The 17,977-nt window shown below is 35.4% G+C and overlaps 2 protein-coding genes across 2 annotated transcripts in view; both read right to left on the reverse strand.

Annotated features, from left to right (window-relative positions):
• Positions 1–7,095, reverse strand: part of LOC121412068 (plexin-A4-like) — a 32,823-nt gene extending 25,728 nt beyond the window's left edge. The window contains exons 1-5 of the mRNA XM_041604979.1: positions 7,091–7,095; positions 4,841–5,002; positions 3,647–3,740; positions 3,148–3,390; positions 136–321 (exon numbers count right to left, since the gene is read on the reverse strand). Of these exons, the coding sequence (XP_041460913.1) occupies positions 136–321; positions 3,148–3,390; positions 3,647–3,740; positions 4,841–5,002; positions 7,091–7,095 (690 nt within the window). The remainder of the gene's footprint in view (positions 1–135; positions 322–3,147; positions 3,391–3,646; positions 3,741–4,840; positions 5,003–7,090) is intronic.
• Positions 4,915–17,977, reverse strand: part of LOC121411363 (plexin-A4-like) — a 53,479-nt gene continuing 40,416 nt past the window's right edge. Inside the window, exons 9-17 of the mRNA XM_041604039.1 lie at positions 16,381–16,498; positions 14,344–14,463; positions 12,712–12,810; positions 11,235–11,331; positions 10,427–10,620; positions 9,607–9,755; positions 8,783–8,888; positions 7,177–7,320; positions 4,915–5,002 (exon numbers count right to left, since the gene is read on the reverse strand). Coding sequence (XP_041459973.1) covers positions 7,198–7,320; positions 8,783–8,888; positions 9,607–9,755; positions 10,427–10,620; positions 11,235–11,331; positions 12,712–12,810; positions 14,344–14,463; positions 16,381–16,498 — 1,006 coding nt within the window. The 3' untranslated portion in view covers positions 4,915–5,002; positions 7,177–7,197. The remainder of the gene's footprint in view (positions 5,003–7,176; positions 7,321–8,782; positions 8,889–9,606; positions 9,756–10,426; positions 10,621–11,234; positions 11,332–12,711; positions 12,811–14,343; positions 14,464–16,380; positions 16,499–17,977) is intronic.

Here is a 17,977-nt window from a genome sequence, read left to right on the forward strand (position 1 = left end):
AATTTTTCAAAAAAGTAGCCCTAAAAACAAAATTCCTAAACTGCTTATAGGGTAGAGTTAGGACGTTCTTTGGATCTAGGGTAAGTTGGGAATTTCACTATAATCAGACGTTTTGGCAAAAATAAGGGAACTAACCACAATATTGATGGCATTAGGGAGATCGGTAGCATTCCCTTTACATATCCCATTCCTTGGTTGTTCTGCAGGAGACAAGAAATTCAATGAAGTTGATGTGGCCTCGGTCACCTCACACTTTGACTGACCCATGCAAACAGTCACAAACTCCTCAATGTTCTCTGATGGTATGTTGAGGTTTTCTCCCTGGAAAGAAAGAAATAAGAAAGAAATATCATATTTCTGCTTTTTTTACATGGTAAAATGCTTTATTTGTTTTTCTGTGATTTTTTGGTTTTAATGTGGAATAAATGAAATGGAATGAAATAAAGTATGAATAATAATACTAATAACGTTTTATTTACCCAGGGTAGCCACTTTAGTTAGGAAACTACTCTACCAGCAGGCCCTGCATAACACAAGGCAAAAGCAATTTTGTGTCTCGCCCACTTATGAAAAATAACCAGAAATATCGTGATTTGCGAGGGCACGCAAGAGAATTATATTGAAACTTCATTGTGAAATGACTGGGATGGGATAACACTTGTCATAGAGCCTTGCACGTAAACTTTAATGTTGACCTGAAAATGACCTTTGACCTTACCGTGTGACCTCCGACAGCAGCAAAATATGCAGGTCGCCTAAGTACATCTACCATCCAAGTTTTGTTGAAAAGTAACTTACGGTTGCAGAGTTAGGTGTCATAAGAGAGAGTCTTGCATGTAAACTTTAACGTTGACCTGATAATGACCTTTGACCTTATCATGTGACCTCAGACTGCAGCATGACATGCAGGTCCCCCAATTCCATCTACCATCCAAGTTTGGTTGAAAAGCGACTTACGGTTGTGGAGTTATGTGTCATTACAGATTTGTGACGGACGGACGACGGACAAAATTTGGATCCCTAAGTCTCGCCTTCACCTCTGGTGGGTGAGACAATGATATATGCTATTATTACCCTTCTCCAATCTAAATGCTGAGCGCCTAGAATGTCTTTGGTATGACTCGGCCAGGGATCGAACCCACGACCTCCCGTTCATGAGGCTTGTGCTCTACCACTGAGCCACCATGATTACCATAAACATGTTGAATTGCAGGTAACTTACAGTATCTTCAATATTTTCAATCTTCACAGTACTTCCAACCTTGCCATTTCAAAACACATGGATTCATAAGAAATAAGGAATTAAAAAGAAATATCATACAAAATTGACTGATTATGAGGATAGTGGTGGAAACTAGCATATCAATGATGTGGTGCTCATCTGGCATCTTTGCAACAGAATTTAACACAATTTCAGCCTAGTTGACACTGTAGTGAATTATATTGGTGACATATATTGAGGAAACAGAATTGAAATTGATGAAGAAATGACAAAGAAGCAATTTTTGTGATTTATGAATCAGTTTCGTATTAAGTAGCATATTATGATTTTCTAGTAAAAATTTCTGAATTTTGTGTAGAACCTTGGTGAACCTCATGAAGATCTCAGATGGAACAAAAAAAATCAAAATTGATCAACAAATGAAGGGGAAGCAACTTTTTTTTTATTAATGAATAAATTTTGCATACATTATCATAAATAATTTCTAGTCAAAATTTCAAAAATCTGTGTTGAATTCTGGTGACCCTCATGCAGCTCTACCAGATGGATGAAAAAAAAAATCAAAATTGGTCAACAAATAAAGAAGAAGCATTTTGGGGGGATTATGAATGAATTTCACATATATTAGCATAAATAATTTTCTAGTCAAAATTTCAAAATTCTATGTAAAAGTTTGGTAAACCTCATAAACTCCAGCAGATGGAAACAAAAAAAAATCAAAATCGGTCAACAAAAAAGGAGAAGCATTTTTTTGTTAATTTTGAAAAATGTGTATAAATTAGCATATTTAATGAGTTTCGAAATTCAGATGACATACGCCCCGCCACGGCATAAGCTCATCCAAGAAAGGACTTTTTATCGCACATTCACTAAGACCTCAAGGTGATAAAAGGGCTGGTATAATAAATAATATATAGCATTTACAAGGCACTGAACTTCAAGCTGTACGCGATTCAATAAAGCAGAAGTGCCAACTTTGAAAACGACTATAGAATAATTATTCACAAAAAACACCATTCATATGATAATAAAAATACTATGTTCATTGATCCTAAATGACATTTGACCTTGATCGTGTGACAAAAGACTTGTGCAAGACGATCAGTGATACTTGATTACCCTTATGTCCACGTTTCTAGATCCAGAACTAGATCCATAAACTTTCAAAGTTGTGATGGCAATCCACCAAATAACCCCAACATGGCCAAAGATCTTTGACCTTGGTCATATGACCTGAAACTCACACAGGATGTTCACTGATGCTTGGTTACTCTCATGTCCCAGTTTCAAGAACTAGGGCCATATACATATAAAGTTATGACATTTCAAAGACTTAACCTTCGCTAAGATTTTATTTTGATTCTCCAACATAATTTAAGCTTATTGACCCTACATGTAAATGACCTTCGACCTTGGTCATGTGACCTGAAATTCACAAAGGATGTTCAGTGATACTTAATTACTCTTTATGTTTCATGAACCAGATCCATAAACGTTCAAAGTTATAATGGAAATCAATAAATACCACAACATGGCCATTGTTCATTAACCCTAAATGACCTGTGCCCTTGGTCATGTGACCTGAATCTTAGGCAGGATGTTCAGTAATACTGTCTATCATCATCATCCGTTAAAGTACAGTCCACCAGGTTGGTGTATCATCGTCTAATTTTCATGAACTAGGCCCATATACTTTCTAAGTTATGATGACATTTTACTTTAACCTTATAGGTTAAGATTGATGTTGATACTGCCGCCGTCGGAAAAGCAGCACCTATAGTATCCCTTTGCTATGCTATGCTGCCACCCTATAACACGGCTCAACATCCCCCTCTCCCTAAAATAAAGGCTTTTCCTGGAAGTTACCACTAGAGGCAAATCAATGTTTCGTTCTTTTTTTTACTCCAACAGGATGAAGTACGTACTGTAAGTGTCACTATTTCTCCGGCGGTTCCGATGACAACATTCTTTGTGTTATACACAGGATCAGGGTAAAATGCCAGATCATCATCAGCTGGGGAAACCAGACCATCCAAGATGAAAGAAATTCCTACATCGGTAGATGTAGATTGTCTTCGGCGGCGTGATGAGGCTGGTGTCAGGTCTGATGCAGTCACGTTTGGAGTCAGGCAGTTAATCTCTGAATCAGAGATTATAACGCATTCCTGCTAGAAATCAACAAAACAATGTATATTAATACTTATTTTCCTGTATCACATGTATGTTTTATTTTAGTGTTTTTAGTCTCCTCCTTCTTACTTTTGTCTTATTTTGTCTCATTGTCTCAGATATACTCTAAAGACCACTGTATTACATTGATTTTGATGCCATACATGATAAATTAATTTATTATTCATGTTTGAGACTAGGGCTACTATTATTTCATATAAACAATGAATTCTTTATCATTGGCCAGTTCTTTACCTCAATGATTGTCGTGTCACTGGACGTTAGTTGTAGTTCAGCAGTCTGTAAAATAGAGAACCCTGTCCCAGTCACAGTCAGCTGTATTCCACCACTAAAGAAAGAGATAAAAAATTACTAATGGTGAAAGAAATGAGACTAACTTTCAAATCAACAGAAACTCTAGATGTAGCTGTTACTCTGAACCATAGCTGAGAAAGGATAGCACTTATATTGACATCACAAAGAAGGTGGTGGAAAATCTCACTAATTGAGACTTTTGGGGTCGACATGTGTTTAAAAATTACACAAAGACAATGTCTCACTCTATATTCCTAAACTTGGTACCAATGATTGCACAATACTTGATAAAAACATTCCTTGAATGGCCTCTCACAATGTGGGCTGTTCTATGGCAATCACAACTTCCATGGGAATGTTAAAATAATGACAGGCGAAAAATCCTCATGGACCCTTACAACCTTGAATTATCAAAAACCTACTTGGAGTAGAAGCCCTCCTGAAAAGATGCTATTACAGTCACACAAAATCTTATTTGGAAAGCATAGAACCTAAGTGACAAAATGGCAGCTAAATGTATTTCTTCCCTGATTACAGAGTAAAACTATAAGATTAGAAACAATATGATTGAAGAGGGTTGTGGCCAAGTGGATTAGTATCCGGAATTTGAAACAGAAGATCATGGGTTCGAATCCCAGCCATGCAGTTATTTCCTTAAGCAAGAAATTTGATCCACAATGTGCTGCACTAAAACCCAGTGAGATAATTGGGCACCTGGTAGGAAGTTATTCCTTATATTGCAGTACACATAACATCTGCTTTGCTAAGGCCAGGGTAATTATGCGGCATCACTGCTTCAGTAAAGGAAGTGTTGAAGGCCTGGTCCCACTAGCAAATGGACACAAAACGTATTCATAAGAGATACAGCAGACAAGCAAAATTTCTATCTGCTCAAGACCATGGACAAAATGGGTGAACAATGAAATCACAGTGGACGGATGTTCAATGGATATACTGTAGAGCGTATGAAACTTGATGCAAAGAGTACACAACGGACACATAACGTTTTCCAGGATGGCAAGATACTTTTGCCTTTTACATCCTCTCTGCATCTGTAAGTGCAGTGAGACCGGGCCTTAAGCACTATACGAGCAAGAATAATAATTCATTATTATTATTTTTCTCAAAACTTACGACATGATGGATTCCTTGGGTGTGTAATCTTCAATAGAAGGATCAGGTGCGTACAGATATACACCAGGCAACACTCTCTCTGCTCCATCAAAGCTCACGGTAACTGAAAAATTGCCCTCAATAGATGATCCAGTTAAACATCTTATCAGCTCAGATGTTATACTAAATTAAATGATAAAACATCAATATTTAATTACACATGTACATGTACAATAATACCTTGCTATACTTTGGAGTGACAAGTAATTGCGTATATCACATTTTTTGAGGATTTTTTTTATATCAATTTTACATAGATCAAGAATAACACATTTATTGTAATACATGTACCTTCTTTCTTCATTTCTTCATCAATCATATCATCACTGAATTATATTCTTGTTTGCTCTTTTCACCTAACAGTAGTACATTTAATTATTATATTATAATAAGTTGTTATTGTTATTGTTCAGTTTAAAGTTGTTTTTTTAGTTTAAAGATATTCTATGTACTCGATCACTTACTTGGCACAAAAGAGACACTAACCTTACATGGTCTGCTTTTTCAAGGGTTCTCCTTAAACTTTCAATAGGCCTACTTTTATTATTTTCTGTGCTCTTTTTTTCAATGTCACAATGCTTTATGATTATACTAATTTGTATTGCCAGTATATATTATATCATATTATATTATTTCATGTTATATTATATTATTTTATATAATATTATATTATATTACATAGGTCATGTAGATTCGAATCAGTGATAGGTCAATACGCCATCACGTGACCATGGCTGCGAGGATCGCATTTGTTATATTCTAGGTTTTGACGTCACCTCAGGGAATATACTGCGTTGTATTTTCAATTGCGGCGTTATATCCACTAAGGTGACGTCACTCGCTGCATACAAGTTGCGCAACAAGGTAGTTGATGTACGCGCTAGTGTTAACGCGTCGATTGCATGAAGAACGCGCTTAATGTATTTAAAATAAAAAACTATTATGACGTAGATGGATCAGAGCAGTAGCAAGAATTTCGGGTTTGAGCCGGATAATGAATACAATTTCTGATGGCGAATCCACATATACTATATAATATAACAGATATTGCCTGGTCTATCGTTTTAATAAATAACATTTCAACTCCCTTCCGAAGCTATATTTTTCCCTCGGGATAATATTTTCCCTCAGCGCTGCGCGCTTCGGGCAAAATATATTCCCTTGGGAAAAATATAACTCCGTCGGGGAGAGGAAATGTTATATTCAAACTCTAGGTAGGCAATATCTGTATAATATTATATATATTTATTATATTACACTACATCATTTTATATTATTGGTTTTAAAAAATGATAAAAGAAGATGATACAACGATCAGGATATACCATGCAGCAAACCATTTTAATATCAAATCATAAACATGCTACACCTCATAAATCCCTATCTTCTAATGTACAGCAGATCATGCTTGGAAAACTTTTCATCAAAGTTGCCAGTACTGAGAATATAATAAGCCAGTTCACGGTTAACTCATGATCAACTTTTCTCAAATGACCTTTGTGATTTTTCATTAGGATAAGCACTATCATTTTCAAATGTAGATGTTGCGTAAGCTTTACAGGTAGAGTATTCAAATTCTAAGAACAAAAGGCATGGTATAGACCAGGTGACTAGAATAGTACATCAGGGATAAAGTTTGGAAATCTGTTTTATTGTCTGCCTTTGGCACATTTGACTCTTCAGCTTGGATGTGATAAAATGAATATTTTGAAAGGAATACATGAATAATCATCAAATCACAAATGCCTATGTCAATGAATTTTAAAGCTACCTTCATGGTTTATCTCAAACAACCTTTTTTTTCTCGTGCGCAGTTTACAATCGTGAACAGGCTTAATGTCTTACTCTGACAATTTCTGTAATTTTTTTTTAGCTTTTTCAGCACTGGCTGAAAACACTGGTCACTGATTGTCATTATTCTGACTATCATAGAAACACAACTTGTCAACATTGACAAGCTTTATCAAATGGATGTATGACCTTTTGTCTTTATCAAATGGATGTATGACCTTTTGTCTTTATCAAATGGATGTATGACCTTTTGTCTATTGCTAACCTTGGAAGCCTTCTTCCCCCAAAAAATTGTAACAAAAATAGAAAAATAGTAATATCCCTAAATTAGCTATTGGTGAAACAGATTTCACATATTCTATAGGAATATTCCTAGACTATTTACAGTTGTAGTTCTAGTGTGTATACTGTTAAAATCACATCATGTTCACAATTACAAGTGGGTATAAAGCATACTCTACATTTACAAGAAAAATATTTCTTACCTACGTGACAAATAAACTAACCTGTTCTCTGTGATTTTACACTCAGCATTCCCAACAAAAACCCTGATATCTCTTTCCAGTATTCAAGTCATTTCCACTGATTTCAAGCTCAGTTCCTCCAGCTGCTATCCCAGTTACAGGTGAGAATTCACTTACACTAGGGTTCTGAAAAGTAACCGGGTAGGAACATGAAGCCCATTTAAAAATAAACGCATCGTGTATATAATAGACATATCGTCGTTGTTCATTATAAGTGTCGTATCAGTAAATTTTAGTTTAAAATAAAATAAAATTGATTTTGAGATTTTTACAGAAATTGAAGGTGAAAGTCCTATTCTAAACACACTTGAATTTCTAGGCAGCAATCTATTTTAGTTTCTGAGATTTGTAGGGAAAAAGCAAACAGCTGCACGCAATTTCATGTAATATGCAAATACACGGCCAGCGCTAACCATCATTTTGGTACTGCACTGACTTTGCTGCGCGCACTTTCATGAAATATGCAAATACACGGCCAGCGCTAACCATCATTTTGGTACTGCATTGACTTTGCATGTGGTCACGGTCAGAGTTGTTGTATCCCCTGTGGCATTTTTGTACAGGGAAAATCTAAACCGTTCAAACCGAAATCACAAGCGTGCAGCTCTTTCGCGATATTTTCTCAGATTCTTTTTGTGTACAAATAAAGATACCAATGTCAAGCAATTTTCTTGGTCTTTCCAACCATGTATTTTTCAATCAATAATTTTTTTTTTTTAAGGCTGGGGAACAATGTGTGTAAATCATAGTAAACGATATATGGGACTACACCTAATCTTTCAAAACAGCATAATAATCTCTTGAAAACACAGTCACATGATCAGGGCTTTATGAAATATAACAAAACTTCAACCAATCATAATGGCATTTTCCATTTCAATATAAAACTATGATAATATGAAATAATAACGTAAATAATAATATACAAGCTGTGAGCACCGGAATCGGTAGACTAGCTTAGCCTGGGTAATATAGGAGTTACATGAGCACCTAACAAGGTGTATATGGGTGCTATACAAATCCTATATTATTATCAATATCATTATTATTATTATTATTATTTTTTATCATTATTATCATTACTATTATTGTTATTATTATTATCATCATCATCATCATCATTATCACTATTATCATTATTATGAAGGAATATATCTCTTTTTTTACCATGCAAAATGTTAAAAACTTGTAAACAAGGCTCCAGTCTTTATATGGGATTAAAATCTTTATTTTTAAAGTTTTAAAACAATTTTATTTTCCAAATCTTTAAAACATACATTATGTATATTTCAAGATAAAAATCCATAATCACTAAAATTCATCGATGAGGAAAAAAAGAAACAAACAGAAAGCAGAGCTGGTAAATAACACTGTTCCCTTTTATACAAAGATAAATGATATCATATGCCTACATGTGTCTTGGGGAATCAAGTAATATGATTCGAAATGGGAAACGCATATTTCCTTCTTCATGCATACATTGTTTATAAAAGCATAACAGTTGTTCAAAATGCAACAAACTCAAGTTTTATGAAGGTTAACCTTTAAACACTTACTGGTTCCTGTAATAACAAATTGATATGCTTACCTTGTATGAGAAGGATTCACCTGACGTATCAGACCCAAAGCTGAACACAACAGTTACAGGTCCTTCCAAAGTCTCATTATGTGAGCTTCCAGTCACACAGTCAATGCTGTTCTCAATAATCAAACAAGAAGAACTTTTGCCATTATCATTGCTGCGATGACAAGAACTATTTCTTTTTGAGGGAAATATTCTCTTTTTATTCATTCATGAGTAGGTAGTATGTATCAAATCTATGATACAAATATGTAAGGCTAAAAGGGGATCTGGGCTCCATAACACAAAGGTTTGCAATCAACTGCTAAATACCAATGACCAATCAAGATCATCGTCGAATGTGCACTCCGTTTAAAATATTAAAATGGAGCCAATGAGTGCGGTTCTTTCATATTTGCAATTCATCTCAAACCTTTGTGTTACAGAGCCCTGGTTGAAATCTGAACAGAAATTTAAATATGAATGAGAACGGGATGAATGTTTATGTTTGTCATCTTAGTTAAATATTCGATTCTGAAACCTGTAAAAATTTTGAAATCATACAGGCTAGAGAGAAGGTGGGGGGGGTGTATTTATCCCCTTCTGATCCTGAGATAGCAGATATTGACAGCTTGATTTGAAAAATAATAAGAATGGTTTTTAGTTCCAATAGAGAAGCTAGGCTGGGGAAACAGACCCTTTCATCTGAGCATGTCACCTCGATGCTTTGCTGGCATGCACACACAATGAATGGAGGGTGTCTATGAGCATGCATCACTTCATGAAATACATCTGTCATTTTTAACAACGATGGGCTAAATATTTTACATATCGTATATAAACTGACTGACCTGGTTCCAGGGTTGAAGGTGAGGTTGGTAGCAATGCATTCAACTGTTGCCACTGTGATATTAGAAATCTCATCAAATTGTGCAGCAAGGTTTGTTCCGCTGATTGTCAGTGTGGTATTCCCTTCAATTGGACCAGAGACTGGGAAGATCTATAAAATTAATTCAATTTTTACATTAAATGTTTGAATTGATTAGATGAATGTTACATGTACAAGTTGCTCTACAGTTCCAAGTTCAATGTTCCTCATAGTTATGGTGATAATGACAATGGTTAAAACAAAACTGTAACCAACACCATTACCACTTCTACAATTGGTCACAACTACCACCATTACCGCCACCACGACTACCATCCCCAACATCATCATCACCTCTACCACCATACCACTACCACCATTCCCATTACCACCATCACTACTAACACCATCATCACTCATACAACTATACAATCTTTATGGTGATAATAATTTACCTTAATTTCAAAGACTTTTTAAAAACTGTTTGCTCACTGCAATAGAGTTTGGCTTTTATGTTGGCTACCCTCATTACTTAATCCTGGCTTACCCTAAAAGTATGCATATTCAGTCAGAGACCAAATGGGATTGTCAGAATTCATAAGAAAATCTGAATATTACATAGAGCAAGTAGCTATGAATAGACTGCCATCTTAGAGGCTGAAACCACTGCCTCGCATGCGTTGGTGATCTGTAGCTGGCACATCTCTGACAACTCAGTTTACATGTATTCCTGTATCCTTAGAGGGAGGGCGCTATGATATTATGACATCATATGCATTTAGGTCTATAATACCAATACTCACTTTAGTAATTGCAGCATTTGGGCAACTGGTAGAATCTCCTCTTCTCAAGAAATTGCTCCCACACTGTCTATCATCGACATTCACTTGACAGGTTGATGTTCCCTCGCACCATCCACACTCAAGCACATCTCTGATTTCCAGTGTCACGCAACTACGACAGCTCATTCCATTCACAGCGCAGTTATACAAGGTGACTGAATAGACAGAAGACAGATGTTTAAAATTATCAGGAGAAATTTGTCCCTATTGGTACCATTCTTCATTCAAAGTTTACACTTTATATTAAACTCAGCAGCAATTCACAGATTGTTATGAGGGATATCTTGGATATTTCAGAAGTGAAGTACACTTTACCCCTTATATCTTCTTTACGACTTCTCCAAATATAATTTAATTAGGATATATGCATAAGGAGTGCAATATACAAATTGTTTAAAAATAATATTTCAATGTTTCCAGACTTGACAATATTGAATAACGATAGTTTAAAAACAATGGCAATTCCACATCTTTCAAGAGGAATAAAAATTTGTTTATTATAATGAGGAAAAACTTGAAATATTCTATATTTCACACTAGAAAAATATATATAATAATGAGCCGTTACACCATATGACTCTAGCTCTAATCTGCATATCATGTAGTTATGCACATCACAAATTTGTGAAAATTGGCATTATTTTGTTTATGTCATAACTCTTATTTTGCATCAAATCTTCATGAAATTTTCTGCATTATCCATGATTGATTTTTTAAATAAAAATTGAAGTGGGGTAGACTTCCATTTTATAGTGTTTGCAAGAAATACCTGTATTATCTCTGTTATCAATGAAAACACCGCTTGACAAGTACTCCACACTAATGCTGACTTGTATTTCTAGACCATCCGTTGAATTGTAATCATACTGAGAGTTGAGAGAACATCATGAAAACAAAGGAGATAGGAATAGTGAGGAACATGATGGGAGTAAGGGAAAAAGATATATGAGGAAAAAAGAAAAGGTAAGGAAGAGGAGGAAAATGAGAAGGAAAAGGAAGGGAGGAGGGCAGTGAGGAGGAGGATGACGAGGGGTAGGGGGAGAGAGGAGGAAGAGGAAGAAGAGGAGGAAAACAAGAAAGAGAAGAATGAGGATGACAAGGAGGAGGGGGAGGGGGAGGAGGAGGATGACGAGGGGTAGGGGGAGAGAGGAGGAAGAGGAAGAAGAGGAGGAAAACAAGAAAGAGAAGAATGAGGATGACAAGGAGGGGGGGGGGGAGGAGGAGGAAGAAGAAGGAAGAGGAATATAATGTAGTACCCCAAAATGGATTAATGACTAAACTTATTGGTAACTAAGCATTGAATGAAAATATGAACAGAAAAAACAATGAAAACAAAATAGAATAAATATATTATAAAAATAAATGTCATTTTTACAGATGCTGTTGTTTTTAAGATTTTTTTGTTAATATACATGATTAAAAAAAGACTGCTGTATTTGGAAAATTGGCTTAATTGGACCTGAGAAAATGGATTTCTTTTGCACGTCAACATACATGTAGGCCCATAAACTGATGCCTCTCCACTTTATTGAGTTTATGGTATATATAAGTTGAAAAAGTGAAAAACTAAATAACATTAAGCATACACAATCACGACAGACCTATTCAAAATCCTTGATTAATGACAATATTGTTGGAGGGGTAGGGGTAGAAACCATCATTTTTTTTCAAGGGCATACAAACCAGCAGCCGTAATAGCCCCATCTCGAGTCCTTAACTTCTCATATTTGGCCAGGTTTATTACCCACAATGCAACATTCTGACCAATGCACTCTTGTAATATAGGCCCACTTGAATGATAACACACCAATTCACAAGACAAGTACCTATCCTCTCAAAGCCATCTCAGTTTTTATCCACACAAAACACAATTGCTCATTCATTCTCTGTATTACTAGTAGTAAAAAAAATCGAAAGGTATTTTTCGGACTTGCCATGTATAATACACAGTGAATGAGTGATAACACACAGAGTTTCATTCATATGTATCTTCTGAATGTCCAATGAGGGAAAAATTATAAAACAATTAAAGAGTTTCCTCAGTGCCTAAAATCAGTGGGAACTGGGTAGATATGAAACTCACTCATATTAACATGATTAAAAAGCAACTATTAATCATTGCTTAAAGCTTTATGGGCAGTGAAGGTAAATTTTTAAAAAGCACCTAAATTTAAACATTGCTAAAAACTTTATGAGTGGTGAAGGTAAATTCAAATGGTCTTTCCAATTGAAATGCATGTGCTTACCTCTGTTTCCTCACATTCCACAAATGTGCTATTGACATTGCTTACGGAAACCGTTTTGAATGGTATTCCATCTCTGCTCAGGACACACTTGTAATCCACCTATAATAAGAAATGAAGAGTTTGTTTCATTCTTTGGTGCAATCTATTGATTCTATGGGGATAGCATTGATTATTGTTCTCTTTATGTTTTTTTAATTGTACTTTCCCTATTTGAGTGTTGATAGGTATTAACGTTCCTAATGTATACGAATCATAATGAAAAAAAAAGGATAATAGGATTTGTTTTATGTGTATCCAATTGTTAGGTGCTCAAGGCGCTCCTATATTACCCCAGCTGAGCTACTCTACCTATTCTGGTTGTCACAGCATTTTGAGGAATTTCTTCCTGCTAGTACCTATTTACCTGACATGGGTTGAGTGTAGCACAACGTGGGTAATTTTCTTGCCGATGGAAAACATGCCATGGCTGCAAATCAAACCCATGTCCTTCAGATTGAAAGACAATAGTCTTAACCACTAGACCATGACACCCCTTTTTCCCTTTACGAAAAGCACAATGGTATTCTTGGAGTCCAAGAATACCATTGTGCACTAATAAATTGATTAACCGAGACTAGCAAACCTGAGTTGCCAATGAAAGTTGGAGGAAAACATCTCATCAATATGATAATTCAATTCATTCATGATAATGCAAAAGAACCCTGACTATTACTATAATATCATTATTTTCATTTATAATCCTGGATATTCAAAATTACAGTGTGCGTATCTGATGAAAGTGATACCAAACCTCATAAAAGGAACAAGAAATTAATAAGGAAATATATCGTATGTACAATAAAACAAACAGCCAAGTTATTCAAATAGAACCAGGAAAATGAAAATACAGTGTTGTTATTAAAGCACCAGTGAAGGAGTACTTCACTGGTTACAGAAGATTTTTTTTACAATTCAATTTATGTCAACAACCAATAAATATCAACACCAATTCCCGTGTAAAACTTCATCCATTCACATAAAAAAAGTTGCTTTTATCAAAACAAAAAAGTGAAAAGTATACTATTCCGTAAAAATGAAACACATCTGAAAAGTGAATACATTTCACGGAACAATATAAAGTTTCAAAGTGCTATGTTTTTCATTAATTCTGGTGACAGTCACATAATCAAATTTTTACCATTTTACTTGTCACATGATTTTCCTTTTTCAAAAGTCAGCCAATATTTTTCTTGAAAGATAGTGTAAAATTGTGCACATATCTGACATGAGTGGAATTTTTCAGAGTTTAGTTCACATAGGGGGACTGTCATTACAAGGTGGACACTTAATTTCATACATGAACTTTCAAATCGCACCCCTTTCCATGTAAGTGTACCCAACCCAATTCTTTTTATGTTTTTCCCACCTCAAAATGCTTAAAATGTTCAGTTTTCATCATTGGATATATTATATTCACATTTTGTACATATCCAGGGTTGAATAAAAAAGACTTTATTCCTTGATTAAGCAATTCTGATACCCTTTTCTTTGTAGCCATGTACATCAACTAGCCATTTAAAAAAATCCTAATTGTTACATGCTATTGTGTACGAGAATGTAGGGTCTGCCTTGTAATATGGCAGTGATTTTCACCTGTGTTGGATTGGTGGTGCTGGGAAGGTTGGTGCCAGTAAGATGTATAACCCGTCTCAGACCAACAGGTATCAAGATTTCCTTTGACACATCATCCAATCGAGGACACGATCCTTCCTCCTGTACACAGATTAAAACAAGCAAGGTGTTACACTCAAGGACCGGTCACATTGTTACATGCTAGTCAGGCGTGTAGATGAGTTGCCCGTAACTCATCCGCAACAAAGTCCTGAGCATGTTCAAAACCTTTCTGCGTTCAAATCAGACTTGGGTTCGCTTCTGTCAATGCAGGCGACCTGCGTGTGACCGAGGGTAGCAAAAATAAGCTACCTGCAAGTCGCACGCACGACAAGGCCTTTACACAAGGGTCCCCATTGCATAAAGCTTAAAGATCAAGTTCCCTCCAGAAATTTTTTCTTTGAATAAATCGAGAAAAATCAAACTATACAGTATAACACTGAAAATTTCATCAAAATTGGATGTAAAATAAGAAAGTTACATTTTAAAGTTTCATTTATTTTTCACAAAACAGTGATGGGCACAACTCAGTGACATGCAAATGAGACAGGACAGTCAATGATGTCCCTCATTCACATTTTTCTTTTGTTTTCTATTGTTTGAATTATACAATATTTCATTTTTTACAGATTTGAAAATAGGACCAACTTGAATCAACCATATAGTATTAAACAATGCTAATTCCACATGTTCAGGGAGGAATTAATCATTGTTTCAACTGACAATGAGGAGAAAATTAGAATATTTCATATTTCTCACAATATTATACAAAAGAAATAGTGAGTGAGTGACGTCATCTGTCTCCTCATTTGCATACCGACCAGGATGTGCATATAACTGTTTTGTGAATTTAAGCACAACTTTAAAATACCACAACTTTCTTATTTTACATCTGATTTTGATGAAATTTTCAGTGTTATGCATTTTCAGTGTTATGCTTGTTGGATTTTTCTGTTTTTATTCAAATCAACTTCATCTTGTGGTGAACTTGTCCTTTAAGATTGACCAAACACAAAATCATACACAATAGTCCATGGAATCAATCACAGAAAACAAGCCCATGATCAAATGCCTGAGCTTTATGTTACAGGGAACTCGGCCCTGCCTTATAAAGAGTTAAGATTGATCCAATAAATCTCAAGTATATGGAAATCCATCAATATCTTGGAGGGAAGTTTGCTATAACAGAAAGAAGCATACTGAATTGTCAAGCAAAACAGTGAATGTATGAATATAAGTAATCATACAAAACATTTTGAACAAACATGTATTTTAGATGTTGACATTGCTGGCTTTCCATAGTTGTGATTGGTTGGATCAATTGCAATTCTTTGTAAGACGGGCTCCAGGTGGGTGTTTCATAAAACTGCATGTCTGGTGACCTTTTCTTGCGCTAAGTGATGTACAGTATCCATACGTAACTGATTCAAGGACCTAAGAAAATGTTCCAGTTGAACGTGTGTGTAAATTTACAAACTTTACGAAACACCTACAGGTAGTACAGCATGCGTATCAAACAGAGCATTCAGGACCAAGTAATGAGCGTGATGTGAGAAGAGCCAGTTGAGATCCTTTGACAGATGTGGTATTTCCAATAGGTGGGTTGGGTGGCTGGGGCACAGCGATTGGTCTCCAAATTGTCAATTTGAGATACATAATTAAGAGTTACCTCAGTCCTAATAGCTGGTTTATTCTTTGTTTAATTATATCTATCTTTTTTTCATTCTTTTTTTTATTTTATTAATTTGTAGCAAAAAAAAAAACAATAAAAAAGAAATAGATCAGCAATAAATAAATGCAGACACATTTTATCAAAACATTACTATACCATCATAACAGGTATATACAATAACAGTATCTTCATTCTACTACCAATCAGTCAAAATCTACTTTTTCTTTAATTGCAAAGTTTCTTCCAGTGGTTTAAAGGTGTGTAAAACAGGTATAGTCTTGTGGTTACCTGTAGATCACATCGTCTATAGTTGTGTTTAAGCAAACCTCTATGCAAGTTCTACTTACTCCATTTTCTACTACATTTTCACCATCTGCGGTGCAGCTGGAGACCCCATTCAATGTACATCTGCCTGCATATACACACCAGTCACAGCCCCATTTACTTGACGTACATTCTGAACAACTAATAAATATCGAGTAAAACAAAAAAAAAATCAAATTAGTGGTCAAGAAAAACAATGAATTCTTAAGTGGGTAAGCAGAAAAATGCAACAAAAAATGATCAAGAAAAAGGGGTCAAAGATGCAACAAGCAAATGAGTGAGACCAAACAACAAATTGGCAGGAAAACAATGAATGTTTAAGAAACACACTGAAATTGAATATTTAACCCCAAAGAGAAACAACAAACGGTCAATGAATGAATAGTCTATGAAAACAATATATATGAATGGTCAATAAGGCTGCGTTTATGCGACCTCAAGCTAGAAGAATCATGATTCAAATCGCATGCTGGAAGTAGTTCAGTGCGCATTCAGTGTGCAGAGAAGTAGTTCAGTGCGCGTTCAGTGTGCAGAGAAGTAGTTCAGTGCGCGTTCAGTGTGCAGAGAAGTAGTTCAGTGCGCGTTCAGTGAATCTGCACAATCTCAAACTTTGCAAGGGCTTCCTCCTTTATTGGGATCGTCATTTGCCCAAAGAAAGAAAAGTGGTATCTGGTCTCAACAGTAAGCTGATATTTCCAGTTTTTTTTATCATTTCCTTCATATTTTACATGACTGACTGGATGAATGAGAAGAATCTATATATGTTCATAGTTGTAACTTTTTATGTAACATGCCCCACATATAAATTTATTACACACTCAATTTTCAAACTCTCCAAATCCTGATCAGGTATTGTCACTTTCATATGCACAAATATTAGATAGCCAAGACAGATAGCCAAGCGCGATTGGTCCATAGTGCGTCACGTGATATGATCGCAATCAATGTATTTTCCCAGCCAGTCCACCTTCGATGATGATATTGACCAACCGGTCCATGAATATATTTTTCTATGTGTATGGCGCCCTCTTGTGGATTAGATGTTTCCATTCATTATCAGCCTGCCTTGGGTCCTGGACCTGGACTGGGCTCGAACTTAGAGTTAGATCTAGGGCTAGGCCTAAACAAAGTTAATTTGATTAGAAAAGGGTCATTCACTGCGTTCGACTAACGTTACTTAGATATCTATAGATCAAGATCTAACGTTAGATCTATACCAGCTCAATCAATTACTGTGAATATCATAAACATGCTACACGCATCGTTAGGCCTAAGTTTATCTTCATCATTAGAGGCTATCTAATATAACAGATATTGACTGATGGGATGTGTAAACAAAACATTCTTTGGACCACCTAAAGTATTAATATTTTCCTCGTGATCATATATTCCCTCGGCGCTGCGCGCTTCGGGAAAATATAACCCCTCGGGAAAATACAAATTCGGCGGTCCAAAGAATGTTTATATTACACACCCCATCAGTCAATATATATATATTATATGAATCAAATTTAAATTCAACTGGGTCTATTGATTGGATATCCTTGCCACTTTTATATTCATTACCATGAACATGTATACTGTGATGCTCATGAGTGTATATTGATGAGGTTTAATCAT

The sequence above is a fragment of the Lytechinus variegatus genome, chromosome 3 (assembly GCF_018143015.1).
Source record: "Lytechinus variegatus isolate NC3 chromosome 3, Lvar_3.0, whole genome shotgun sequence".
Lineage (NCBI taxonomy): Eukaryota > Metazoa > Echinodermata > Echinoidea > Temnopleuroida > Toxopneustidae > Lytechinus > Lytechinus variegatus.